The 27,667-nt window shown below is 44.5% G+C and overlaps 1 protein-coding gene across 9 annotated transcripts in view; it reads left to right on the forward strand.

The window, feature by feature from the left end:
• Positions 1-566: 566 nt before the first annotated feature.
• LOC126235854 (cryptochrome-1-like) overlaps positions 567-27,667 on the forward strand; it is a 460,492-nt gene continuing 433,391 nt past the window's right edge. For all 9 annotated transcript variants that reach the window (XR_007544820.1, XR_007544823.1, XR_007544822.1 and 6 more), the window contains exon 1: positions 567-944. Coding sequence is in view for 5 of the 9 variants with exons in the window: in XM_049944722.1 (XP_049800679.1) it covers positions 772-944 (173 nt within the window). In the remaining 4 variants the exon portion in view is untranslated. The remainder of the gene's footprint in view (positions 945-27,667) is intronic.

Below are 27,667 nucleotides of genomic sequence, written 5' to 3' on the forward strand. Positions count from 1 at the left end.
AGTTCTGTTAACTACGTTTAAGCTCTCTTCGAAAGCTAAGAAATTTCACCTTGTTGTAGCCTTGTGTTAATTCCCGGGCAGCAGCAGAAAGGTCAGAGGTTCAGGCTTTTTCTTCGGTCCAGGAAAGAACGTTTCGTAACCACATCTATGGAGAGCATCAGATTTAACGAGGCGGCAACAATCTGGTCGCATAAATTATTTATTCCTCTGCGTATATTTCGTGTCATTAAGTGAAATGATGATCCTTGGTATACATCTTGATCTTTCGAAATGGCGTAGAGAGATATCTGCGAGACAACAGCAACACCAACGAGCGACAGCGCTCTCTTTTGTTTAGCCGGATGCCGCTGCCGACAGATCGAAGGAGCGACGCTGCCAAAACGTGCCGTTTCCGTATTTTTAACGGCTGCGGTAAACACCTTCGCAACACACGTCGCTCGCTTCTCCCCCACCTCCGCCGCCTAGCGCAGTCGATGGCCACGCCGAGCTCAACGTGACTTCTCGTACCACGTGACCGCTGGCTCCAATAGCGAAGCGGCTGACGTACAATGTCACGTTGCACGCAGCGTGCTGACTTCGCCCGCCACTGGGCGCCCACCGCGTACGTTTCGAGAAGTGTTCAACGTTTGGCAGCGAGCAGCTGTGTCCCTGACCCGCGTCACAACTTTTGCTAGAGCAAACGCAGCGTCGACAACTGCCCGCCGTTCGTGAAGAATGCCAAGATGAGCTTCGCTTCGCATCCAGTGAATCAGTGTCCGGGATAAATCAACTATGTGTGCGAAAACCACTCAGGAACACACTGTGCATTGGTTCAGAAGGGGACTTCGTCTACATGACAACCCTAGTCTGCGTGCGGGACTGATAGGTGCGAGGACATTTCGGTGTATTTTCATCCTGGACCCTTGGTTCGCGGGTTCATCTAATGTCGGCATTAACAAGTGGAGGTGAGTGCTGACATCAACAGTTAATTTTCATGTTCTTAAGATGCTCCGTTTCATAAACTCTTTTTGCCTTCTGTTTGTTTGCCTGATTTGTATTTTATGCAGTAACGCTTTGTTCAGTTCTCTCCCTCGCTGTAGCTGTGTCAATGCTAGATTTAAGTTTGCATACGTATGGTGAATCTGTAATAAACATTTCTTCTCTTGTGACGTAACTGGCGATAACCGTTGGTTTTTCTCAGTGTATTTTCCTTGCAAGTGTGTTGTTCGCCAGTGCTCAAGCTGGATGGTTTGACCTTCATAAGTGTATTCCATTACAAGAAGTGAAAGTCTGTGCTCAGAAACGCAATTGTGTTTGAAAGGATGTACGTAATATTGTAGTTTTTTTTTTTTTGTATCACTAGAAACAGTCGATGAAATGGATTCATTCAGTGTTAAAGCGACCGTATAGTAGTTGTCAGATCAGTAAGTGGATACCGGAAGTAATAATAAGTACGAAGTACCTTTTACGGTGTCCTGTTGACACCTATCAGTTGGCTGTCACTTCTTCGTGTTCAAAATTTATTTCAGTAATGGCGCTCCGTGGAGATTAGTCATCACCTCCAGTCGCCCACCGTTTAATGTTTGCGTCCTCTACAGCGCGAGGGAGGGGCTAGGTGGGGAGCTAGGCCAGGTAACGCAGCATCATTTGTCATTGTTGCAACACAAGAGTCATCCCAAGAAAGATACCATCACGCCTACCTTTTGTCACAATAGTAATACCGCTGTTACTCAGCAGATTTTTTTTTTGTTATTGTGTATATAATATCGCACTCGAAAGGATGGGGCAATAGTACGAAGCTTTCAGTGGGAAAAGGTTTACAGAACGAGCGTGGGCTTTTAATTCTAGTAATTAACATCTCCCTTAGGTGTTTATTTGTCACAGACGTGTAATATTTCTCTCAAATATGATAAATTGTTTCATCTATGAAATGCTTTCCGCCTGTGAGCCTGTGATCTTGGTGAACATTTTACTGCGCAGTGGTTGTTCAGAAAATTGAAAGTATTGTTGGCGATTATTGTGTATGTCGATGTGCCTCCATAAATGCTTCTCGTTGGTGTACGACTCCTCATGATAAATGACAGAATTCAATATGTGAGAAATGACAGGATTCAAGACATTGTAGGGGAATATCAGATCTTTACTGGCGGAACAAACCATCGCGAATATCATAGGACTAGTGTGTAGAAGAAACGAAATTTCAGGAATAAGAATTTGCATTTTTAGCTGTTCACAGAAAAGTAAAAATTTCGCGAAGTCCACTCATGACGGAAATTTGTTAGATCTTAATGACAACAAACAGACCTTACCTCTTTTACGATGTCCGCATTGAGACTGGTAGATTTGTCTCTGAGGCAGATGTAGCAAAAAATATTATCGAAGAACAAAGGGCAACTACAACAAATAGTGATTGTACATGTTAAGTGAACTACATAAAAAGCCAGTAGTTTCATATTTCACTGAGGAATATGAAACATTGAGAACTGGACAGGTGCCTCCAGAGGTATTATAGCTCAGTTTAGGATAGTTGATCAAGCACTAGATGTGTACGTACCTAGTAGATAAGTTCATAATGTGAGGGACGCTGGTGGTGTCTGTAAAGAAATTCTAAAGAAACAGAGGCTGCTGCACAGTAGGTACAAAACAAAATGCAAGTCCATAGGGGGACCCCAAATAAGGCGTGTTGACTGTCAGAGGGGCAATAAACGAAACTTTCTGTGACAGTAGCAATATCTTCTCGAAAGGCTACCCCACAAAACGCTTATAAAGTCTGGTAATATATCAAAAGTGCTAGTGGCAGCAGAGTTAGGGTCCTGATTCAATGATGACACAGAAACGGAAATTGAGGGTAGAAAGAATATTCCGTTTTCAAGTGTTCCCTTTCAAAGGATGATGTAGGAGTATCGCCTCAGTTTAATTCTTGCATCACGTCAAATTTGAGTGATAGTAATTGTGAGATTGAGATACAAATGAAATTATGGACTGGGACCTGCAGGAATCACTATCAGATTCTACACAAAATTTACAGCTGGGCTACCCGTGATATACAAACGAAAATATCGTCACATAGGTTATCATAGCAGGTTTTTTTCTTTCTACTTAACTTATGATACACAAACAAGCAGTTGAAAATACACATACCATCTTTCTACACCCCTTCATCGTGCATCGCATGTTCGGAAAGGGATCTGTCATCTGGTCTTGGAGGTCTATATATGCCATCCACTCCTTAATGATGTCGAAAGACACTGTAAACTACTGCTTGCAGGTCTTCAGAATCTGAATCACCATGATATACAAATCACTTCCTTATCGCTGTTGAAAATATCATCAAGCTTCTGTAAACCCCCCTCCTCATCATCACCACGAATTACTCTCATCGGCTTGTTGTTTGTTTACTAAGATCAGCTACCACTGACACACATGGCTGTGCTTCATTTCAGAATACATTTAGTTAGATATTGAATTTCAAACTGCGTGATACACACTGTGCTGTCTTACAATACCTTTTCCTCATTTCCGGTTTCGTTCATGGACCATCTTCACAGTGGAAAAAGACCTTTTGTGTCATGTTCACATGGCATACCTGCTGTTTAACCAGGAAAGTATAGGCAATTGTTGGCTTGATGACTGTGCCTCAACAATGGTGCTATGCTCTTACTGGTCTTATTTGTTTTCATGTTTTCAAGATGTTTTCTGCTTCGTTGAGCCTGTATTATGGCGTTAAATACCAATTTCCTTACGTTTTCATATCGGCAATGGCATATACGTTCCTGGTTAAATAGCATGTACGCCACGTGATGTTGTTAAAAAAAAATGGCTCTGAGCACTATGGGACTCAACTGCTGTGGTCATAAGTCCCCTAGAACTTAGAACTACTTAAACCTAACTAACCTAAGGACAGCACACAACACCCAGCCATCACGAGGCAGAGAAAATCCCCGACCCCGCCGGGAATCGAACCCGGGAACCCGGGCGTGAGAAGCGAGAACGCTACCGCACGACCACGAGATGCGGGCACGTGATGTCACAGCATGTATTCTTCCACTGTGAAGATGGTCGATGATGGAAACCGGTAGTGAATAAATGTATTGTGAGATAGCACAGTGTGTATCATGCATTTCCCCAAGTATATCGATGCTGTTGATAGTTGCTGAAAAAAAAATTAAATTTCAAACATTCATATAATGAAGGGCGCTTTGCAAACTGATCTCATCATACGATTTAAATGCCATAGCAGCTTCATGCGATTCCAACTCGTCATTTGTTGCGACTGGGTGAATGGATATTATCAACAGGCTCAATCGTAGGTAATGGAGGTGATTTCTTCTCACTGGTAGATTAACTGTGAAAATGAAGTCGGCCTAGAAAGGAGGTTGTTAAAAAGAAATTGTTTGATTCATCCTGGAATATTGCTCAAATGTGTTAGAACCATAACAGATAAGAGTAACAGGAGATACTGAATGTAGAGCAACAAGATCAGGTCCTGTGGTCACAAGTTTGTTTGCCTCGCGGAAATGCTGAATAATCTGGACTGGCAGGCGCGAAGACCATTTACAACGTTTAATGTACCAATATTAACTGAGGAATCTAGTATAGCACAACCCTCCTACATATCGCTTCCGTATAGACTGCTAGAACAAGTTAAAAGTAATTACATTCCGAACAAGGGCGTTTGAGCCGTCATTTTTCCAGCATTCCAGACGTGACAGGAAAGGGAAGCAACCCTAATAAGCGATGAAGTGTCCTCTGCCGTGCGCATCACTGTAATTTGCAAAATAGGGATGTAGATATCTTTCCTCAAGGGAATAACAAATACAGCTTGACCGTAAAATTTCCGAATAATCTCATGGCGAACTTGCACTCCTAATTTTGTCGCAGGCACATTGTGCTAAAATTTGGTTTAGCTGCGAAGAAAACAAACAAGGGATGAGAAGTCCTATCTGAGGAGGACTATCTGTTGACAGTAGTGGAACTTTTATTTATCTGTCTAACGGAAAAAGCATTTGGTGGTATGTTCCTATGGGACCAAACTGCTGAGGTCATCGGTCCCTAAGCTTACGCATTTCTTAATCTAACTTACGCTAAGGACAAAACACACACACACACACACACACACACACACGTGAGCCGCGCGAGCCATGGCAAGGCGCCTCAAACCGCGTGGCTACCCCCACCCCCCACCCCACCGTGAAAAAGCAATGTTAACAATATTTAATAGTCTACACATCTTTCAATGACATATGCAGTACGGTTGGTGAGCAGCTTAAACCAGATAAAATGTCCTCGGTTGCTTTTGGGGAAGTACTAAGTGTTTTGCAGTCTTTTAACTGATAGGACGCAGCTTTATCATAGATAAGTCTCTTATCAGTGGATTAATATTTTGCATCGCCATTTTTTCATTTCCAGTCTGCAGCGGGAAATTAGGAAAACTGTTATGACACAAATGTATCACTGTTGCGGACTGTATCGTAGGTATATTAAGTATATAGATCAAGGTTCGCATTGAACGACATACCGATTGGAAGCTCGATGATGACGACATTGTAATCTTATCCGGCATTCTAAATGCTCCTGTCCAATGTGCACTCAGTTCGTTTTTCCGTGGCGAATGTGCAGGCTGATCAAAAGGTTCATCCGATTTCACAAGACTGTATCTTCTCCATGAATGAAGAACTTTGGGTGAACTTTAACTTATTCATAGGACTATTAAGTTGTATCTCACCAATGAACCAGTCAGTTTTAGAAGGTTGTATATAAGGGGCAGTCCAATGAAAACGAAACAGAGAAAAAAAGTAAGTAAACAGTTTATTATTTCAAAAGGAATTGCCTTAATTGTTGATACATTTGTACGACTCTGAGACAAGACGTTCAGTGCCTTCACGGAGAGAAGCATGATTGTACGCAGACGTGCACCTCTTTGCCCTTCATGGCTCCAAGATATGGAAATCGCGTGAGGAGAGATCGGGACTGTACAGAAGAAGTGTAAGGGTTTCCTAGTGAAACTTCTGCAGCGCACTCGAAACAATCTTGGCAGTACGTGACCCTCTGTTTGCTTCGGAAGAAGAGCTGCTTTTTCGTACCTGCCTCGTTTTTATTTGACTGCCACACATATTTTTCATGCATGTACATACAATCTTGGAGTACATTGTTTTTAGGACCAAAGTTATGTTACCATTCACAAATGTACACTCTAAAACAAAACAAAAAAGACGCACCACGAAGGAATTGGCCAAATGGTATGGAATCGGGAAGAGTGATGTACATGTACAGATAAACAAATAATTATAATTTGAGAAAAATTGGATGATGTATTCAAGAGAAAGAGCTTCACAAATTCAGCGAGTCAGTAATGCGTTGGTCCACCTGTGGCCCTTAATGCAAGCAGTTACTCGGCTTGCCATTCATTGATAGAATTGATGGGTGGCCCTCTGAGGGATATGGTGCCAAATTGTGCCCCATTGGTGCATTAAAGTGTCAAAATCCAGACACTGTTGGAAGGCCCTGCCCATAGTGCTCCAAAGGTTCTCAATTGGGGAGTGATCCGGCGACCGTGCTGGCCAAGGTAACAGGTAAGCACGAAGGCAAGCAGCAGAAACTCACACCGTGTGCGGGCGGGCACTACCTTGCTGAAATATAAGCCCCGGATGGATTTCCATTAAGGGCGACAAACCATGGCTAACATCGTCAGCTTATCGCTGTAAGGATCCCGTGGATAACAACCAGAGGGGTCCTACTATGAAAAGAAATGGCACTCCAGACCGTCACTCATGGTTGTCGGGCCATATGGCGGAAGATAGTCAGGTTGGATCCCAACACGCTGTCTGGGGCGTCTCCAGACAGGTCTTCACAGTTGGAACTCGTCACTGAAGACAATTCTACTCCGTCCAGTGAGATTCTAGCCGAAGACGTGTCTGGAGACGCCCCGGAGAACAATTGGGTACCAACTTCATTGTCGCCGCCCTACAGCGCGACAACCAGGAGTGATGGTCTTTGGTGCCATTTGTTTTCATAGCAGGAGCCCTTCGGTTATCACCCGCGGCACCGTTACAGCACAGCGGTACTTCGACGATATTCTACGCCCCAGTTTGTTGCCCTTCATGGCAAGCCATCCTGGGCCCACATTTCAGCAAGATAATGTCCCCCGCACGTGGCAAGTGTTCCTACTACCTGTCTTCGAGCTTTCCAAACCATACCTTGGCCATCAAGGTCGCAGGATGTCTCCTCGATTAAGAACGTTTGGAGCACCATGGATAGAGCCCTCCAACCACCTCGTGATTTTGACGATCGAACGCGCCACTTGGACAGAATTTGGCACGATATCCTCAGAATGACATCTAACAACTCTATTAATGAAACTTCCTGGCAGATTAAAACTGTGTGTTGCACCGAGACTCGAACTCTGGACCTTTGCCTTTCGCGGGCAAGTGCTCTACCATCTGAGCTACCCAAGCACGACTCACGCCCCGTCCTCACAGCTTTACTTCCGCTAGTACCTCGTCTCCTACTTTCCAAACTTACAGAAGCTCTTCTGGCCGAAGTAAAGCTGTGAGGACGGGGCGTGACTCGTGCTTGGGTAGCTCAGATGGTAGAGCACTTGCCCGCGAAGGGCAAAGGTCCCGAGTTCGAGTCTCGGTCCGGAACACAGTTTTAATCTTCCAGGAAGTTTCATATCAGCGTACACTCCGCTGCAGAGCGAAAATCTCATTCTGGAAGCTCTATCAATGAAGCCAAACCATAAAACTGCTTGCATAGGGGTCAGAGGTGGACCTACGCGTTTCTTGCTCAAATAAATCATCCAGTTTTTTCTGAAATTATAATCATTTGTTTGTATATGTACACTATATTTACCGATTTCCATCCCATTGCGATAATTCCTTAGCGGCGCGTCTTGTTTTTTATTTCTTGAGTATATAATGAGCCCTCTACCTGACGCACAGCAAACATTCAGTCGGTTGCCAAATTCGCCCCATACTTTTACGAGGATGTGTGGAGTTATTGCATCCATTTCTGTTGCCATGCGCCGCCACAGTTCATCTAAAGTTGTAAGGAGAGGCACGTAGATGAAGACATTCTAAAGCGTTGCAGTGCGAAATCCGTTCGCGCCTTCCTCTTGTAGGAGGTGTACTGCGACAATCTCAGCGGAAATCATGTCTTATAGCTGTAACTGAATTGCATCTGTTGAAACGGGAAACGCAAAACCCTTTTTGTTGTGGGCATCTCGACCCGACTCACTTTGGGTAACGAACTGGCGCCCTGGTAAACTCTTGTAGTTTCGATGCATGAGTCAAAATTCACCCCAAATTTCTGTCTTCAGTCACGGATAAGATATATTATTGCGAAATCGGTTGAATATTTTTGAATCATACTGTAAATTCCATGAATGTTAGCTATTATGAAACCATAGGAGAGGGACGACAGTAAGTAATATTTTGTTTAATGTAGCAATTAATGTGTCCATCTGAAGATGAATCTGTTACGATGAATAAATCTTTATATCAAAGCATTTCTTACTTACAATTTGCGGCGCCATTGCTCTGCAAGAGGCAGCTTCAACTCTCAACACAAACATGTTTCCGTCATCAGTAGAATCAGAAAGTTGGGTAGAATTGCGACTGGCGTAAGGACGTGGTTTTATAATAGGTAGTTTACACTATTCTTCATTTCGTCACAACTATCTTGCTGTATTATCAAGAAAGGTACTGGGATAGCAATTTCATTCACGTCCGATTTACGACTGACAGGAGCGGTGAGTAGTGTGACAGCTGACGATTACGATGCTGTATTTGGGACTGTGAGCTAAACTGCACGCGATGTTTCGTGATGCCGTTGACCGCTTTGATGAGAAGCAAAGTAAAAGATTGTAATTTTACCTGTAGCGCGCGGGATGCGTTGAAATAAAGAAGTTTCGAAGACATTTCTAGAGTAGTGACAGTCCACTGATGTTGATTGATGAGAGCAAGATCAAAAATGGTCGTCACTGAGTAATTAGGTGTCATGGGATAAGGAACAAATACTATTTTTGTAGTTTAACGAACAAAGGGAAACATTTTACCGCCAAACTGTAGTTTCGTTTACTTAGGTAGGTATGTGACAGATCTGTTATTATAATTAGAATTATAACCCTTGCTGTACCAATTCCAGACGGCCGTATTAAGTGATTCACTGCGTTGTGCAATGCCCACCCTCCCTTCATAAATTAGAAGGCCTAAAACGGTAGATTTCTCTTCACACCACCAGTGGTTTGTCAGCTGCATTTTAACAAGTCCTGTATCCGTTTTGGAGACACTCTAGAATAGGAACGCTGTTACACTGTCTCTTTGCATTCTGTCGGGAAATACGTTTTTAATGAACTATGCAGCTTTCTTTTATCAGTTTCCTAACACGGACTTAAGTCAGTGAGTGGTGACTGCGCCCGCTAAGGAAGCTTAAGGCCCACATCTTTGGTCTGATAGTACCTCTAGACCGCTTTCGAATCTCCAGAGAGGAACTCCGGTACTCTTGCGTAGCCTACTAGGACTCCTGAGAGGAAACATACCGCGGATAATGTTTTCAGACCGAATCTCTAACTCTGCTGAGGAGTGTGGTTTCTTATGAACTTTAATAATTTTAATTGAAAGCTATTTCCTCTTGTGTTTTTGTCGCCACCTCATTGATCTTATTGGTGCATAGGAACTACAGCGTCGAGCACAATTCAACAAAGGACAAAAAGTATACGTCGAACGTACAACTACGTCTGACCTTAGATCCACCGAAAGATGTTGAAATGCGTCACATTGAAGTAAAATATACGCTAAAGAAATATGTGCTCATGCCATATATATATAAAAGCCTTTCGTAAAAATTCTTTGTGTTGCTCCATTGCCGCGCCGGCCCTGAGCTTTAAACTGCTGCCAAAAAGCCTTCTGCCTGTGTCGTGTGCCATGTCTCCATTCGGGGTTCACTTGTTTGAGTCGTAAATAATTGACTATGTTGTACTTTTTTCCAAGCAAGCGGTGTTCTTGGGATGAAGGTCAGCCTCGGGAACAAACGTGCTAGTCCCTTTGCTCCTGTTTGAGAGTTTTTGAGTTTAAACTCCCAATTCGATCATCTGGATTTACAAGCTTACCGACGTCTCTGTAAATGAATTCACATTGAGGGAAATCATTCTACAAGTTCGCGGTTACTCTCTCTCCAGCCGAGTTACTTGCTGCGCCTTAAAACTGTGGAACAGATATCAAGCACAAATCTACCGTGTTTAAGCTGCCTATCTTTAAGGGCTTTACAGACCTGGAAGATTAGCATATTGTACATTTCACGTTACCGGCCTTAAATCCTAGTCAGGCTTAAATGCAGTTGACAGTAGTTTAGCGGTTTAAAATTCTTCCGCTTTTTATTTTTATTTTTATTCGATCTGCAGAGTTTCCCCCCTCACACTGCACTTCGAGTTTGAATTTAGTTGTTATTGATGATGACACGTTAATGTCTTTACCTAACCATAGTATCAAACTATTGGACGACATATGCAGAAAACCCTTGTTTACTGGACATTTTTTGTTGCTTTGGTCCATACTCTAAATGCTCCTCTCAAAATATGAAAAGCAAAGAGCTTCCAGTAGAAGAGATTTGTTCGAAGATACTATATACCTGTTAAGGTAAGCATCTTAGAGCACATGTTTACCAGACTTTTTTGCTTCGAATGATCGTTCCCACCATATTCCTGAGTTTATGATTTTGGTCATGGCTGTTACTGAACAGCTGCAGAATATTTCAACAAAGATAAGTCAGTCGTCAGCTGCATAGGAGAACCTTTCTTTGGTTCACTTTACTGGTTTCAACAGTTTTAACTATCTTCTTCAGAAGTGAAATAGGCTCAAATCATTGATAAGCCAACGTCGAAATAAAAAACTAAAACTCCGCCCGAACACGCCGGCCGCCGTGTTATCCTCAGCCCACAGGCGTCACTGGATGCGGATATGGAGGGGCATGTGGTCAACACCACTCTCCCAGCCGTATGTCAGTTTACGAGACCGTAGCCGCTACTTCTCAATCAAGTAGCTCCTCAGTTTTCCTCACAAGGGCTGAGTGCAGTCTGCTTGCCAACAGCGGTCGGCAGACCGGATGTCGCCGATCCAAGTGCTAGACCAGCGCGACATCGCTTAACTTCGGTGATCTGACGGGAAGCGCTATTACCAGTGCGGCAAGGCCGTTGGTAGCGTCAAAATAAGAAGACACTACCGCCCGATTCTTATTGGCTTAACAGTGATTTGAGCCTTCTAAATATGACAGTTGAAACTGTTGAAACCGGTAAAGTGAACCAATGAAAAGGTTTTCTTGTGCAACTGACTCCTAACGTTTTATCTTTGTTGAAATTCTCGTAGGTATTGGCTACTCCTCCTGGGTCACCCTTTATATGTATCTATGGTCGAAGGACCACATCATCTAATGGTGCTTAAATTAATGAAATAAAATTTTATTGGACGTTATATTCACATAGCACAAGAAAGTAAATTAACGCACTTAAAAAAGTGCGAGGGCGAGCTAAAAAAGTAATGCCTCCGAGTTATTATTCGGTCGATTTTCCCGCTTCGCCGACGCAAATTGCAATCCTCTGCCGCTAGAGGGCTCCGAATTGTGGCTTGTAACATGACAATGCGTAACGTAGCTATGTCTGTACGTAATAGACCCTCAGAAAACTGAAAGCACTAACTCGAAGAGTTCGTCCACCTGAGTTCCGACTTGGCCCCATCTGATTTACATCTGTTTTCAGAACTTGAAGAACACCTTCAAGGACTTCACTTTGACAGTGACGAGGCGGTGCAAGTAGAGCTGGTCATGGCTCCTTCAAAACATTCTACAGTGACGGTATCAACAATCTTGTCTCTCGGTAGGAGAAATGTGTTCGTCGCCAGGATGATTATTTTGGGAAATAAAAATGTAGACATGAATAGGTATAATGTTAATGAAGTTTAATTTAAAAAACTTCAAGAGTTTTCATAGAAAAAAATCGGAGGTATTTCTTTTCACCACGCCCTCATAGTACATGTTACTGACTATGGGCCTCACGCTATTTTAAACCGGCCCTAGTCAAAACGCTAAATGGGTGACCATTTCCTCCTCTTGTATCGTGCATCGGAGCCTGACGCAGGAGCTGGATGCGTCGCAGATAAGACTTCGGGCTATCACGTTCCTCGCGCGCTTGCGTTACGCAATGGCCGCCCACGGTTAGCGACCGCTGGACTGACAGCGACTCGTCACCGCCGCCGGTTACTGCATCAAACGTAACCTCTCCCGGCACGCCGTGTCTTTTGTTTTTCGTAACGAGTTCCTACGGTACGCCATCGAGAATTCCCCGACAACCAGCGTACAATGACCCATCTAATGCCACGTCTGTTATTTTCCTACCTGAATGAACTTCAACCTTTTTCGTCTTTTGAGAAAGCTAAGTGCAGTTCCTGCTAACTGTTATCACCCCGTTAGTCGTAATGTTGTGACGAAGGAAACGCATCTCGCAAAACTAGAGAGCAACGCGTGTTTTATAATTCCCCTCCTGTGTATCTTCATGTGCGTTTCTAGTATTGTCACTATTGTGCACGGTACATTATTACTAGTGATGAAAAAGTAACGACTAAATTTTGGGCCAGCCGGTGTGGCCGACCGGTTCTAGGCGTGTCAGTCTGGAACCGCACGACCGCTACGGTCGCAGGTTCGAATCCGCCTCGGGCATGGATGTGTGTGATGTCCTTAGGTTAGTTAGGTTTAAGTAGTTCTAAGTTCTAGGGGACTGATGACATCGAATGTTAAAGTCCCATAGTGCTCAGAGCCATTTGAACCATTTTTGAACTAAATTTTTTAACGTACGTATTTGGTAATGTCGAGACACCTATCCGTTAAAAAGTATTCGTTACTCGTTACTTTCGTTACTGAATGTCATTACGTACGAGTATGTTTTGATATTTCAAATGTTTTTTATTCCAGTCTCTGATCACAATATCAATTCTTTAGACGATGACCGGTTTCAGTCCGTAATGACCATCCTCGGATCTAAAATATATATAAGTATATACATCTAGTGAGCAGTGTGTCTTTCAATTTTTTTTTCTTTATTGTTATTTTAAAACCTGTACAACAGGCAGGCTGTCAGCAGCATTCTACACTGCTCTTCAGCCATAGAATACACAATGAGAAAAAACAGAAAGCATACACATAAGTTACAGAACGGTGGGCAATAAAATAGTAGACACATAAAGACAAACATGAAGCCGTTCACACTCGACGATAATCCACACTACAAACTGTTGACACGACGCACAAACACTGAAGATGGCGATGGCACAGGTGAACGATGGAGTGTGACGGTGAACACTGAACACTAAACATGACAGCACACACAAGACACTGATGGCGATGATCTCCGGCGCGCGAATGTCCACTTAGCGTGTGCGAGTCCGGGGACCTGCCAAGAGGGGAATAAGGGTGAGGTGGGGGAGAGGGGAGAACAAGGATGCCAATGGCTGAGGAGATGGGGGGAGGAGGAGAGGGACAGGGGAGGGGAAGCCCGGGGTGGAGTGGGGAGAAATGGAGGAGGGAGGGAAGAGGAAGAGAAGGGAGGGAGGGTGCCCAAAGGAGCAAACACAGGAAGAGGGAGGGAGGATCAAAGTTGGTAGGAGGGGTAGATGGAGGGGAGGAGGGTATCATCAGGGAGGGGGAGCTGGCGGAAGCCACCTTGGGAGAGGGTAAGCAGGGTGAAGAGATTGAGACCGGGTGGGACGTGGGAATACAGGTGCGGCAGCGGGCGGGGGTGGGAGAGGATGGGCGAGACAAGCGGGTGAGGAGGATCGAGCTTGCGGGATGTGTACAGGATCCGTATCCTTTCAAGGAAAAGGAAGAGGTGGGGGAACAGAATGAGCTCGTACAGGATCCGCGTGGGGGAGGGGAGACAGATGCGATAGGCGAGGCGGAGAGCATGGCATTGTCTTTCAATTTTTTTTTTCTTTATTGTGATTTTTATCACCTTACACAAGGTGGGCTGTCAGCAGCTGAGTACGCCGCTCTTCAGCCTTGAGATTTACAATAAGTAATAAATAGAGGGGGCACAGAGAATACAATCAAAACGGCGGGCAAAACAATGTAGACACTAAAAAACAAAAAACACGGAGCCGTTCACGCCTGACGAGAAAACATCACTGACACTAGTTGACACGGCGCACAAAACATGGATGATGGCGATGGTACACGTGAACAGTGGCGGCGTGATGGCGAACAAACACTAAACACAAACGAAGGCACACACACGAGACACTGACGGCGATGACCTCCGGCGCGCGAATGTTCACTGTGCGTGTGTGAGGCCGGGGACCTGCCAAGAGAGGAGGAGGAGGAAGGGGAGTGGGAGAGCGAGAGGGGAGAGCAGAGATGCCACGGGCAGGGGAGATAGGGGGAGGGAGGAAGGGGGAAGGGAAGCCCAGGGGAAGAGGGGTGGAGGGAGGGGTCGGGGGAAAGAGAAGGGAAGGGAAGAGAAGGGAGGGAGGGTGCCTAAAGGAAAGGACACCAGAAGTGGGGGGGGGGCAGGGTCAAAGTTGATAGGAGGGGTAGATGGAGGGGGAGCTGGTGGAAGCCACCTTGGGAGAGGGTAAGGAGGGTTGAGAGATGGAGACCGGGTGGGACGTGGGAATACAGGCGCGGCAGCGGGCGAGGGTGGGAGAGGATCGGGGAGACGAGCGGGTGAGGAGGATCGAGTTTACGGGAGGTGTACAGGATCCGTATCCTTTCAAGGAAAAGGAGGAGGTGGGGGAAGGGGATGAGATCGTACAGGATCCGCGTGGGGGAGGGGAGACGGATGCGATAGGCGAGGCGGAGAGCATGGCGTTCAAGGATTTGGAGGGATTTATGAAAGGTAGGGGGGTGCGGATCCAAGCCAGATGGGCATAACTAAGGGGTTGTCTTTCAACATACAACAGCAATATGTATCACAATATACTGTCATACAACCAGGGAAATGTACAGATAAAATACGGTATAACGTACCTTTTTTACACCTTGTCCTAAAGTGATAAGGCCATAATGGCATCATCAAAACATATAAATATAATCAGCACAGCATCGTCACATAGATGTAAAATAAGGTGTAGAATAGGCCACATCGTCCACATAGTGATTTTTGCAACTGGCTACTGAAGTACAGCAGCAACCAGAAACCTGTTTGCCTACATCTTCCCTAGATGTCGCTACTATGGGCTTACTTAGATGTAGTCATCATTTACGCAAAAACATAATCTAATAAAAACACATGTAGCAGACTTATTAAAATTTGTGACTATCATAGAAACCAATTGTGATACATTAAAAGATGAATGCAGTTACCCACATAAAATTATTAAAAGGAAATATATGAAGAGAATAGGTCCGACCCTTTTTTATGGTGAATTTACGGTCAACAATTAATACACGTAATACATTGCCTGTGGCAACCTATAAATTGCTTATGAAAGATAAAATGTCTATATGACAGCTGAGAAAGAGACAGATCAATGATCAGCGCCCTCTGTTGGGTCGGCCGCTAGGATGTTACGTAGGGGCGCACCGATCGTAAGAGCTTAACCACTAGAGGGCTTTACATACATCGTGACATGTCTCCCACAGAAAACGTTTAAACAACATATAAGCAGTCAATAAATAAAATTATATAGTCTGGCTATACATTCCATGAATAGGTAGGAGATAATCAGTTACAGGATTAGAGCGACTAATGTACGGATGTAAGGCGATGCCTACTGTTCTTAACATAACTCATCAAGTAAGGCTAGGTATAAATATGCGAGGCATTATTTGGTTATCGTTATCAAATAAAGCAAAGTAGGGGCCAGCGATCCAGCGGCTGTAAAGATGCGAAATGGGCATGAACCCAAAACATAGCCTGAAGATAACGAGTAGGAAACTTGTCGAAACGTTACCACAGAACGACGCCTTGGCTCAGCTGAAAAGCCGAGAAGACTTCATCATCGAAATTCGCCGAAATAGCCTGCATTCCCAAATAATTATGATTTTTTCGGTTTGTTACCACAATCGCCCTTTTTCCTGCGAAAATACTTTCACAACAGTGAAGAAGCCTGTAATATGCAATAATCAAAACGTACACAAAACACAGTGATGCAACGACCCTCAGACAACACACATACACTTTTATTACAGTGTGATAACTAGGTTCTGTCAGTGTGTTGTATAGCATGTAACAAATGCAAAACTGTTCCCTTAGAAGTACACCATGATCACGGCAGGGTGTACAGCGACGCACCGTCGACGTTCTTATACGCTCAAAAATTCCAGGAGTTTAGCGTCTACTTCCGCGGCTGCTATAATCCTAGCAACCAGGCCCATGTGAGCACCGATCGGAGTCTCGTAAGCAAGCGGAAGGAATAAGTTTGTTTCCCAAAATGACACACAGCAAATACAATCGATGAAGTTTGTCGGCGTAGTTTCGATTCGCCGTGTATATGTATTTTGAACAGTAATAGTTGTCATGGTACACGCGAAGCTACTATTAGTCCTGAAGATACCTTTTTGTGATGTTACATAGGCAGCTTTGCGGTAATAATTACTGATCGGCTGTTGTACCTCTCAAAGTCAACAGTACAATAGTTCCGCATGAGCTAGTGCTATTATTTGGCGACAGTTTTGTATCAGATTGATGGGTAATAGCTAGAGAGGGTGATTATTGAAGAAGAGGATTAGGCGAGGTTTGGCTCTGAGTACTATGGGACTTAACTTCTTAGGTCATCAGTCCCCTAGAACTTGGAACTACTTAAACCTAACTAACCTAAGGACATCACACACATCCATGCCCGAGGCAGGATTCGAACCTGCTACCGTAGCGGTCGCGCGGTTCCAGACTGTAGCGCCTAGAACCGCTCGGCCACTCTGGCCGGCGATGAGGCGAGGTTTATTTGAATAAGAACAAACAGTGTTGCTTCCTAAGAAACTGGAGCGTTTGATTTTGTTCTGACTTTTGTGACTTTCACATCTTTGACGTCTTGTTATGAGATGTTGTCTTTGCTGAGATTACAGTGGACGTGGCAAAGAGCCAGGTTGAATAAGAGTTGTTCGAGTTGCGTATTTGGAATCCATTAGGCAAATTGTGGGATTTATCTCAGTGCAATATGATGGCTTCCTCGCTTTTTCATTTTGTGAGTGGATGTGGGTTCCTTCATTTTTGTGACTGTGCCAACTTTCCCAGAGTAGCACTGAATCCAGCACCTTAACTCTGTGGCTTGTCCAGCAATTTTCGTCCCTTACTGCTCCTCCTAGTACCATGGAAGTTATTCCATGACGTCTTCACTCGTGTCCTATCATGCAGTCCTGTTGCTGCGCGGGATTAGCCGAGCGGTCTAAGGCGCTGCAGTCATGGACTGTGAGGCTGGTCCCGGCGGAGGTTCGAGTCCTCCCTCAGACATGGGTGTGTGTGTTTGTCCTTAGGATAATGTAGGTTAAGTAGTGTGTAAGCTTAGGGACTGATGACCTTAGAAGTTAAGTCCCATAAGATTTCACACACACACATCCAGTCCTGCTTCTAATTAGTGTTTACAACATTTCTTCCCCGATTGAACAGGGAATCTTATCATTTATTATCAGGCCATTTAATTTTTGTAATTCTTCTGTACAACATCTTAAAAGCTTCGGCCCTTTCCTATTTTTTTGATTACCCTTGTCCATACACTGCTGTACTTATGATGTACATTTTCAGAAATTTACGTCTTCAAATTAAGTGCTATTTTTGATATTAGTACACCTTTGTTAGCAAGGAATGTCCTCTTGTCTGTGCTAGGCTGCTTCTCACGTCCTCCTTACTTCAAGGTAACACAGCTCCTTTACTTCTACTACGCTGCCCCCAATTTCATCGCTAATCTCGTTTCTGATACTCCCCATTACCTTCGTCTTCTTTGCCTTTCTCTCAGTCCATATTTTGTGTTCATTAGACTCTTCACGTCAATGAAAAGCCCTGTGATTGTTCCTCACTTACACAAAGTATAAAAATGCAATCAGCGAACCTTATCATTAATATAGTTTCATCCTCAATTTTAACCCTATTCCTGTACTAATTATTTGCTTGATAAATTCTGCGATATACTGATTGAACAGTAGGGGCGACAGACTGCATCCCTGCCTTACACCCTTTTCAATCCGAGAACTTCTCTCTTGGTCACCCATTCTCATTGGGGCTCGTAAATACTGTATATTATCCGTCTCTCCTTGCCGGCTGAAGTGGCCGTGCGGTTGTAGGCGCTACAGTCTGGAACCGAGCGACTGCTACGGTCGCAGGTTCGAATCCTGCCTCGGGCATGGATGTGTGTGATGTCCTTAGGTTAGTTAGGTTTAAGTAGTTCTAAGTTCTAGGGGACTGATGACCTCAGAAGTTAAGTCGCATAGTGCTCAGAGCCATTTGAGCCCTCTCTCCCTGTAACTTACATGTATAATTCTGCTTGTTACTGGGCAGTAATCAGTTACGTCCGCGTTTTTAATCCTGTCTAATGAGTTAAGCGATACTGGCGTCTCTTCTCAGAAACTATTTAACTAATATATCACAACAGATACCTGCCTTGAACCTCCAATAGGAAATTTGTTTCCCGGCTGTAGCGCTTCCTCGTGCGTCAACAAGGCGTTTGGACGACAGCATGGGCTTGCTTTCGAGACTTCGCATCGCTGAGAGGATAAGAAATCAATTATCACAGAACTACTGAATCCGTCCTATAAATAGCTGCTATTTACAGCCAAAATATAGCAAATTTTTCCTCGACCTCAGCACCTGTGCATTGGCTATTACACTCAGGCGACAAAAGTCATGGGATAGCAACATATACATATACAGATGGCGGTGGTAGCGTACACAAGCTACGAGGGTAATCCCAAAAGTAAGGTCTCCTATTTTTTCATAAGTACATAGACCTGTTTATTTCTACAATGGTTTACATCACTTTACAGTTTGAACATTTATCAATTTTTCGACATATTCACCATTTATGTCGATGCATTTTTGTTGACGCTGCGGCAGCTTTTGTATGCCCATGTCATACCAGCTCGCCGCCATGCTGTTGAGAAAGCTATGTACCTCTCCTTTCACCTCGTCGTCGGAGCTGAATCGCTTTCCAGCCAAATGTTCTTTTAACTTACCACACAGAAACTGTTGCAGGAGAGCAATGGTTTGCCTAGCGATGTGTGGGCGAGCGTTATCATGGAGAATGTGCACGCCCTTGCTCAACATTCCTCTTCTCCGGTTCTGAATTGCCTGTTTGAGTTTTTTCAGATTCTCACAGTACCTGTCAGCGTTAATTGTGGTCCCAGTGGGCATAAAGTCGACCAACAATACCCCTTTCCGATCCCAAAAAACGGTTGTCATGACTTTACCGGCAGACTGTGTTTGAATTTCCGTGGCTTTGGCGAAAAAGGATGACGCCACTGGCATCATTGTTGCTTGGTCGCAGGTGTAAAGTGGTATGCCCAGGTTTTGTCACCCTTAACAATTGAGTCCAGAAAGTTGTCCTGTTCGGCTGCAAGTCGGTGAAGAAATGCGCGGGAAGCATCAGCTCGTTGCCGCATGTGGTCTTCAGTCAGAATGCGTGGAGCCCATCTTGCGCACACCTTCCGGTAATTCAATGTTTCCGTTAAAATTCTGTGAGCGGTGCTTAGGGAAACCTCAGGAACCAACGTGCAGAGATCATCCAGGGTGATCCGCCGATCTTCACGCATGCTTTGCTCAACCTTCAACACTGTCTCCTCAGAAATTGACGGTCTCCCGCTCCTTTGTCCGTCGTGAATTTCGGTCCGACCAGCTGCAAACTCTCTACACCACTTACGAACATTTTTGACATCCATGCACGACTCACCATACACTTCCGTCAATTGGCGATGGATTTCAATCGGCGCATTGCCCTTCGCGTTCAAAAACCGAATAACTACGCGCAGTTCGCATTTGGCGGTAACCTCCAACGGGAGCTCCATTCTCAACGGTTGCCAAGCCAAGACTGAGCTCCTCAGCGCGGCGTGCGCATGTTTACACACAGCGCGTGAAGCAGTCTTCATAACCGTGTGACCAACTGCAACACAAACAGAGTTCTGTACTTATAAAGAAATAGGAGACCTTACTTTTGGGATTACCCTCGTAGAAAAGGGCAGTGCATTGGCGGAGCTGTCATTTGTAGTTAAGGTGGTTCACGTCTAGAGGGTTACCGACGTGATTATGGCCGCATGATGGGAATTAACAGACTTCGAACGCGTTATTGTAGTTGGAGCTAGACTCATATGTGCATTCCATTTCGGAAATCGTTAGGGAATTCAATATTCCGAGATCCACAGCGTCAAGATTGTGCCGAGAATACCAAATTTCAGACATTACCTCTCACCGCGGTCAACGCAGTAGCCAACGGTGTTCACTTAACGACCAATAGCAGCAGCGTTTGCGTAGATTTGCTAGTGCTAACAGGCAAGCAACATTTCGTTAGATAACTGCAGAAATCAATGTCGGACGTACGACGTTGGGACAGTGCGTTGGTGTTAATGGGCTATGGCAGCAGACGAACGACGCAGGTGCCTTTTCTAACAGCTCAGCATCGCCTGCAGCACCTCTCCTGGGCTTGTGACCGTATCGGTTGGACCCCAGACTACTGCAAAACCTTGGCCTTCTCAGATGAGCCCGATTACAGTTGGTAATAGCTGATGGTACGGTTCGAGTATGGCGCAGACCCCAAGAAGCCATGGATCCAAGTTGTCAACAAGGCACTGTGCAAGCTGATGATGGCTCCATAACGGTGTGGGCTGTGTCTGCACGGGATGGGCTGGAACCTCTATTCCAAATGACTGCAAATGGTTATGTTCGGCTACTCACAGACCATTTACAGCCACTCATGGACTTCATGTTCCTAAACAACGATGTATCTTTTATGAATGTTATTGTTGTGGTCTTCAGTCCTGAGACTGGTTTGATGCAGCTCTCCATGCTACTCTATCCTGTGCAAGCTGCTTCATCTCCCAGTACTGCAGCCTACATCCTTCTGAATCTGCTTAGTGTATTCATTTCTTGGTCTCCCTCTACGATTTTTACCCTCCACGCTGCCCTCCAATGCTAAATTGGTGATCCCTTGATGCCTCAGAACATGTCCTACCAATCGATCCCTTCTTCTAGTCAAGTTGTGCCACAAACTCGTCTTGTCCCCAATTCTATTCAATACCTCCTCATTAGTTACGTGATCTACCCATCTGATCTTCAGCATTTTTCTGTAGCACCACATTTCGAAAGCTTCTATTCTCTTCTTGTCCTAACTACTTATGTTTCACTTCCATACATGGCTGCACTCCACACAAATACTTTCAGAAACGACTTCCTGATCCTTAAATCTATACTCGATGTTAACAAATTTCTCTTCTTCAGAAACGCTTTCCTTGCCATTGCCAGTCTACATTTTATATCCTCTCTACTTCGACTATAATCAGTTATTTTGCCCCCCAAATAGCAAAAGTCCTTTACTACTTTAAGTGTCTCATTACCTAATCTAATGCCCTCAGCATCACCAGAGTCAACTCGACTACATTCCATTATCCTCGTTTTGCTTTTGTTGATGTTCATCTTATATCTTCCTTTCAAGACACTGTCCATTCCGTTCAACTGCTCTTCCAAGTCCTTTGCTGTCTCTGACAGAATGACAATGTCATCGGCGAGCCTTAAAGTTTTAATTTCTTCTCCATGGATTTTAATACGTACTCCGAATTTTTCTTTCCTTTACTGCTTGCTCAATATACAGATTGAATAACATCGGGGAGAGGCTACAACCCTGTCTCATTCCCTTCCCAACCACTGCTTCCCTTTCATGCCCCTCGACTCTTATAACTGCCATCTTGTTTCTGTACAAATTGTAAATAGCATTTCGCTCCCTGTATTTTACCCCTGTCACCTTCAGAATTTGAAAGAGGGTATTCCGGTCAACATTGTCAAAAGCTTTCTCTAGTCTACAAATGTTAGAAACGTCGGTTTGCCTTTTCTTAATCTAGCTTCTAAGATAAGCCGTAGGGTCAGTATTGCCTCACGTGTTCCAATATTTCTACGGAATCCAAACTGATCTTCCCCGAGGTCGGCTTCTACCAGTTGTTCCATTCGTCTGTATGGAATTCGCGTTAGTATTTTGCAGCCGTGACTTATTAAACTGATATTTTGGCAATTTTCACATCTGTCAACACCTGCTTTCTTTGGTATTGGAATTATTGTATTCTGCTTACAGTGCACTATTTTACAGGGCCAAAGTTGTTTGCGATTGGTTTGGAGAACATTCTGGACAATTCGAGCGAATGATTTGACCACGCATAACCCCCGACATGAATTCCATCGAAAATTTATGGGACATAAAATCCTGCATCGCTAACACTTCCGCAATTACGGACGACTGTAGAGGCAGTGTGGCTGGATATTTCTACAGAGAATTCGTTAAGTCCACGCCACGTCGAGTTGCTGCACTATCTCGGGGAAGAGGAGATGCGATACGATATTAGGAGGTATCCCACGACATCTGTCATCTCATTTTAACACCACTTTATGTACCGTTCGCCATAGCTACGTTTGTGTTGAGCATGCATTTGTTTGCGCTTCACGATGTACATTTAAATTAGGTCTTGAAAATCTTTAGAAATGAGATTTTTTTTGTCGCCTTTTTTATGTCTTCTTGAAGTTGAAGCAAAGCTTTTGATGCACGTTTGCGAGATGTGTTGTCAGTACGACGTGTTGAAAGGATCATTCGGGTACTGCCTTGCACAGCGTATGAGTCAAGATAGCGCGTGACGAGTGCGTCACGTAAGCTGCAGCAGAGCGCAGCGATAGCGGGTTTCAAGGTCACGTTGAGTTTTGTGCGGGATGTACGGTCGTCTAGAGTCCAGAACGATCCAACATAATCACCGTCCGCTGCCCCGTAGTCCTTTTAAGGTGAAGCAGGGTCTGCTGGCTAGTTAGAACCTAAAAAGGACCACATAACAAGCGATCACAGCTTGGCACTGTCTGCTACTCTACACGCTTAAACTCGTCAATAAGCAATACCGTGCGGAGGGGCCTGAATGTTTATTCATTAGCTTACGTGATTGTAGGCAGACAAAATGGCCGTCCTAGAGCGCTTACCCAACGTTTGTTGTGTGAATTCTCTACGTATTATCATTGTACCTCTGCACGACGAAATCTTCTGCTGATAACAGTTTGCACAGTAAGTTCTTGTTCTAATCGTTATCAGCACTTGATTACGGCCATTGACCGCTTTCAGAGACAGTGACTATTTTCTTCGTTTAGCTGCGTAATGTTAAACTCTGTATTGTGTTTTATTTATGCCTTTGTTTTTTACTGCGTCAATTCGAGCACATTATACATAAAAACGGACACTAACTCTATAGCTTAAAACGGCGATAAAACGAGAGAATAGAATTAATATATTAAAAACACAAGCTGTGGATATTACAAAGTATTGTAGTATTTAATTACAAAATTAGTTGCAAACTTCGTCCCACAGCGTTTAGTTCAAATATTTGGCCGTAATGCTACGAAGGGATGGTTCGAAAATGTGGGATGAATATTAGGGAAGGCGAATGGGACAGAGATTTGTTATAAGACTTCTTGGAAAGCGTGGTACATGTCTAAAGGAGACCAGTAACTGGGCTCCATTGCGACTAAATCCTGATATTATTCTCGAGTTTCGAGTTTTTACCGAGTAGAGGTGACAGTAGGTGCCGAACAAGTTTAGAAACGCACTTCTAGGATCGTAACAGATCTATATAGCCAGTGCGGAAGTGTGGCAGTGACGCTCATAGAATTTATATGGAAATGGAAGACGATACTGTTCTTGTGAATTCGTTTTGGCTGAATGTAGAGTATTCTCGAAATACTGTGCGACAGTCGTACTGCCTCAGTCCTATACCTCGCGTGGAATCATGAGAATAAGATACAGTCCAGCGCTCGTACCGAAGTTGATAGCCATTTTCCTCTCGCTCCATACGCGTTGTAAAGTGGCAACCCTAGTATGTTTCATTATTAATAAACATCGTTTTCCAACATCTTTGTTTTGTTTTAATAAGAAATTTCGCTTCCCTCCATGAAACTGAGTGCTCGCCTCCCAAGCGCATCTCCTGGGTACGCTGGTGGTTTCTTACCATAAACTAGAATTCAGATTTGTAGTTTTTTGTGACTGTAGAAGACGAAGAATTATTTATGTTTTCAGCAAGAGAGCGAGTACGGCTCCTTTGCCACACTACTCTGACTTCAGTCTCATTATCTGCAGGGAGGTCAGCGGGGCACAGCTAGCTGCTGAAAATGTCGATTATTCTTCGTATTTCGTTGTCGCCATCAATAAGTAACCTTCAGGTGAATAAAGCATCACACGAAATAAAGGCTTCTATATCGACTGCGATGGTAAAATTGTAATTTCTACAGTGTTTTGCTGTGTTGGCAGAAGAGCCAACACCGTGTTGCTAGAGGAGGCCGAAATGCACGCGTTTAATCTCACGCAGACTGGCGTGAGGTATGGAACAGGACAATGTCTTGAGAATTGCAATAAAGTACGAAGATCTTGGAATACTTAACTTTAATCCATAATTGTAGAACATCGCTCTTGACGGTACATGTTTTATAATTTCAATATTAACTGGTAATGGCGCCTTGCTTGGTCGTAGCAAATGACGTAGCTGAAGGCTATGCTAACTATCGTCCCGGCAAATGAGAGCGTATTTGTCAGTGTAGCATCGCTAGCAAAGTCGGCTGTACAACTGGGCCGAGTGCTAGTACGTCTCTCTAGACCTGCCGTGTGGTGGCGCTCGGTCTGCAATCACTGACAGTGGCGACACGCGGGTCCGACGTATACTAGCGGACCGCGGCCGATTTAAAGGCTACCACCTAGCAAGTGTGGTGTCTGGCGGTGACACCACATGTTTTGTTTATGATGGGAACCAAAACGTCAATTTCCAGTGACACTGGGTCAGAGAGAGAGAGAAGGGAGAGGAGAGGTTGGCTAGATGAGGTGTATAGGAGTAAAGGTAATGAAAGTTTTGTATACTATTCGCTGTAGGGAGAACACAATTTCTGATCACTCGCACTGGCGGAGACGGTGGAACAAACAAGCAGTTCCTGTTGTTTATAAGGGCGGGGTTCACGAACTCGTTTGGTTATCATCAGTTGATCGTAGACCATAATGGTGACTGCTATTGCCAAGAAAGTGGGCACCAGAAATATCATGAAACGCGTACGCTGATACTGTGACGTCTTAAGCTTTGGCAATTTTTAACACATCGCTCAGGGTTGGATCAGACGACTCCAAAGCCTTCGCCGTATTTTCTCAATCAGTAGCTAGCAGCTGTCCGTATAATTACATCACAAATTAATGATTCCGCATAGGATGTACCGTATTGTTGACAGGAAAAATCGCACTTGCATGTGAAGCTTTGTAAGACAGCAGCACGTGTTGTTAAGGTTTGTTTATGTTGCTGTACATTGACTGTATTTGAGCGCAGTTTCAACCATGTGAGTTTGGAGACCATAATATTCAGTCAGCAAACCATAAACATCAGAAAAGCTCGAACTGCAGGGAACCGAGAGTGGGCGTAGTTTTTCCACAACTTTGTTCAATTTAGCTCTAAAAGAAAGAAAGAGTGCACTCTGGCATTCAACGTCAGCTATTTAACTTTCCTTGCAGTGAAGAACTAAACAAAATAAACAGACCTGATAACTCTCGCTTGCTTTCTCGAAGCAAATGAATGATTGAGGGGGAGGGAGTGATCCTGCAGCTGCAGAATGTTGTTGGTTTCGCAGTGGTTGTAACAATTCCTGTTGCTGTTGGAATTCCAACTGCTTGTCTTGTTGTTGCTGCAGCTGTTTCTGTTTCAGCTGCAGCTGCTGCTGCCACAGTTGTAGAAATTCAGTATTCATGATTCACAGTGAATAACTGCTCTGTAGCAGCCAGGATGTGAACCGCTACTGTGAGTAATGCTGGCTGAAGTGTATCAGAATGTCTCCAATCCACCGCTCTGGTGGCAGGCCTTAGATGGTGATACGTCATGTAAACAGTACAGGCTAATAAAATCCCTTTATTTCAAAACAAGCTACAGCAGCGAAGATAGTACTGAGAATGCAACCAATGCCCGCCATGATATAGGCTGGCCTCGACCAGCAAAGCGTCCTAGTGTGAGCAGCAGCCTAGCAAATGGACCATTGAGTCTTCCCACTCAGGCCTTGGCGGCAGCCGGCAACGTGAAGATGTCAGCAGCGTGGCTATAGCGCCGATTCAGAAATGGCATGGAGTGGAGTGGCCTGATTACGACAGTGCCCGAAGCCCGCAGCACCTGGCTGCCCTCGTCGCTCAGCATGAAGTGGAATGGGACAGGGGGGATCAGACTGTGGTCTTCAGGATGGACGATGGTGTTGATGCGTACCTGCACAGAGCGATGGTTAATAGCAGCAGCGTGTGCCCTCCCAGGGCGGTGAAGAACGACAGTATTTGCCCATAAAGGCGGAGAAGGCTGGGCAGCTAGATGACCCATGCACGAACTCCAGGCCACCAGGAAGCCAGCCAACAGGACGTGACGGTCATCCAGATGGTGGAAGGGTGCCGGTGGAATTGTGACAAGTCGACACCATTCAGACATAGCGCAGTTGGCGGCTTGCAGTTACGGAGACAGTGTCTGGCAGTGGTGGCTTGCTGACTCATCTTAACTCAAGACTGGCACAACTCTCACCTCGCGGCTGGCAATCACTGAGACTGTCTAAATTTGGCAGTGTATATACTGGCCTGGTCCACTGTTGTTTCTGAAATGCTAGTGGTAGCGATTTTGCCCTCCAAGTCAAGGAGCAACCGCGACATCATTGCTCCATTTTTCCCTTCATGTCAACAGCTTCACAGTCGTGATGTTACTATAGTGATGTCGCAACTTATTCTTGCAGAAGCCCCAGTCAGAAACTTCTAGAATGTCAGCAACCTCAAGCCGTAACTCAGTGAATGTCTCCTCCAGCCTCTGTACTTTGTTCCTCACTTGCCATGCATTGCATGTCAGTTTCAGCGTCCAAACGTGACTAGGTAGGATGATATCCCCCTGCCTGCAGAACAGTTCCCCTACTTCCAGTTGCTTCTGCAAGATGCCTACCTGTTAACCACTGAAGATGTGTAGTACTCACAGAAGTATGACATGCATTAGGTCGTTTTTGATGGTGACGTCACCTGGGGAAGGGAAGCCACAATCACTCACCTTCCGGAGAAGACTGGATGTTGTGGTCCATCAACATACACATTATGAATATATAAATTATTCTGTTATGTTAACACACCTTCGTCATACATCATTTCTTGCAAAATAAACTCTGTGTCATTCCTGTGTCTACAAAATACACAAAAATAATATAAATTTCAGCATATTTACAAACAATAACCCAAGCCAAATCAAGAAAAAACACATGAACAAAACATAACCCTCCACTGCATTTCCCATGCATCCCTTACATCCTACATAACTAATAACTTATAATAAATAACCTCAATACACATGGTAGCCTACCTATCTTTATTTGCGACCTCAATGCATATGGCATTTCATGAGAGCTTCCATATCCTTACCCCTCCCTTAGCCCCCTACTTTCTTCTCAGGTAATGGTGCTGGTACCTGCGGGAAGGCATTTGGAGAACCTTTAAAGGGACAAATATGGCCCACTTTG

The sequence above is a fragment of the Schistocerca nitens genome, chromosome 2, assembly GCF_023898315.1.
Source record: "Schistocerca nitens isolate TAMUIC-IGC-003100 chromosome 2, iqSchNite1.1, whole genome shotgun sequence".
Taxonomy (NCBI): domain Eukaryota; kingdom Metazoa; phylum Arthropoda; class Insecta; order Orthoptera; family Acrididae; genus Schistocerca; species Schistocerca nitens.